General features: G+C 39.9%; 1 protein-coding gene across 1 annotated transcript in view; it reads left to right on the forward strand.

The window, feature by feature from the left end:
• LOC113210412 (uncharacterized) overlaps positions 1-965 on the forward strand; it is a 13,987-nt gene extending 13,022 nt beyond the window's left edge. Inside the window, exon 11 of the mRNA XM_052268588.1 lies at positions 959-965. Coding sequence (XP_052124548.1) covers positions 959-965 — 7 coding nt within the window. The remainder of the gene's footprint in view (positions 1-958) is intronic.
• The last annotated feature ends 716 nt before the right edge of the window (positions 966-1,681 follow it).

The following is a 1,681-nucleotide window of genomic DNA, read 5'->3' on the forward strand; positions in this document are numbered from 1 at the left end:
CCATTGGTTTTCTTGTGAGGTGAATCAGGAGTAATTATAAGCATTGTTTGCATCAGCATAAATATGAGATGGGGATGGGTATCTAATGTGATTATATTTACACCTAAATATTAGTTAATGTTGGCTTTTGTTTTTACATCCCAACAAGGAAAGTTATTGTTTTGGAGGGTAATAATCATTTGCACCGGGTAGGGTGAAATATTCACAGTGGAAAATGCAAGTAAATATGAAGAAAATTTGTGAGATTTGTCATTAAATTACATCAAATTTAATGGTTTGAAAAATGTTGTATTAAATCTGTAGCTTACTTGAAATTTTATTCCTGGTTTCTTAGACTGACTTCTGCAGCATATTTGTGTATTCCAAAATATATTGTTTAGTAGGTACTTGGGTACATTCTATCAATTATCTCTATGCCATTGCCACAAGGCAATGTAAAATTGTGGGGCTAATGTTAGGCTAGCAGGGAAGTACCACATTAAAATGTACTAGGATAATAAAATGCCGCCCCCGGCCCGCCCCTCTGAGTCTAACATTGTGGAATCTGAGCGTTGTTAGTGTCTCTATTGTTACTAAGTACAACTACAGATCTGTGAAACTGAGATTTTATGTGATTAGGTAGGCACACTTAAATGTTTTACAGCATAGATACTGCCTTTTGATGTTTATATCCTGTAACATAGAGTTTATTTTATGGGGGTAATAATTGTTTACACTGGGTAGTGTGAAATATTTGAAGTCCAAGAACACAAGTTTGCAACAAAAACTGCCTTTCTGTGTAAAGTATATTTTATCCATGCCTCAGTATTTTTCCAGAATGGTCTCTCTGTTATAACAAAAGATAAGTGATGATTGGTTCAAAGAATATGAAGCAGATTTATGATAATTTTGTGGATATTTTGTGTGCCTGCTATTTATTAACATGTTGAATGTGTCATTAAATTTTGTCAAATTTTAGAATCTGAAATATGTTTTAGTTAATCAGCAACTATTTCAAATTAGCCCCAATTGGACAAATTTATGAAAACTCTTGCCTTATTGTACCAACTATGGAGGGACAACTTGTATTTGAAAATATGTGACAGTACATTCTTTGGTATTTTCAATCTATGTAGTATTACAAGGGAATGTAGATTTGTAGGACGAATGTCAGGTGTCCTTCACACACTGATGTATTTTCACGTCTCGCCCCTTCCCGGTGGGAAGTTCTTTATCTGTCAAAATAGTCAAATAACACAAGGGCAAGGTAGAACACAAAACAAATTTTATGCCCAGGGAAAAACTTGTCCTTCAACTGAAAGGAACGCCGTTAATGTGGTGGGGTCGTCCAGAAAGCGCGTCCGCTATTTTCCGTGACTAAACTGCCAAGTTCAGGTCTCGTAGCGCCTAGGTGGTAGGCAAACATCTCGCCTGCCGTGCATGCGTGTACTGCGGGATGGCCTACCCTGTCTCTCGCAGGCGTCGATCTCTTGCCGATTGGCCGAATGAATCTGAGGAGGCGTTGTATCAACTGCGGGCACAGGGGTGCTGGGCTGCCTACCCCGCCGGCGCTTTCTGCCGCTCTCCGCACTCAGCTACACACAGCCTGCCGGAGTTCCGACGGATATAGTGAGTGAGACCACACTAAGTCCTCGACTGAAGAAGCACAGGCGGCATATGAGTTTGTGGGCGAGGGGGGGGG

The sequence above is a fragment of the Frankliniella occidentalis genome, unplaced genomic scaffold (genome assembly GCF_000697945.3).
Source record: "Frankliniella occidentalis isolate FOCC.00 unplaced genomic scaffold, Focc_3.1 Scaffold72, whole genome shotgun sequence".
Taxonomy (NCBI): Eukaryota; Metazoa; Arthropoda; class Insecta; order Thysanoptera; family Thripidae; genus Frankliniella; species Frankliniella occidentalis.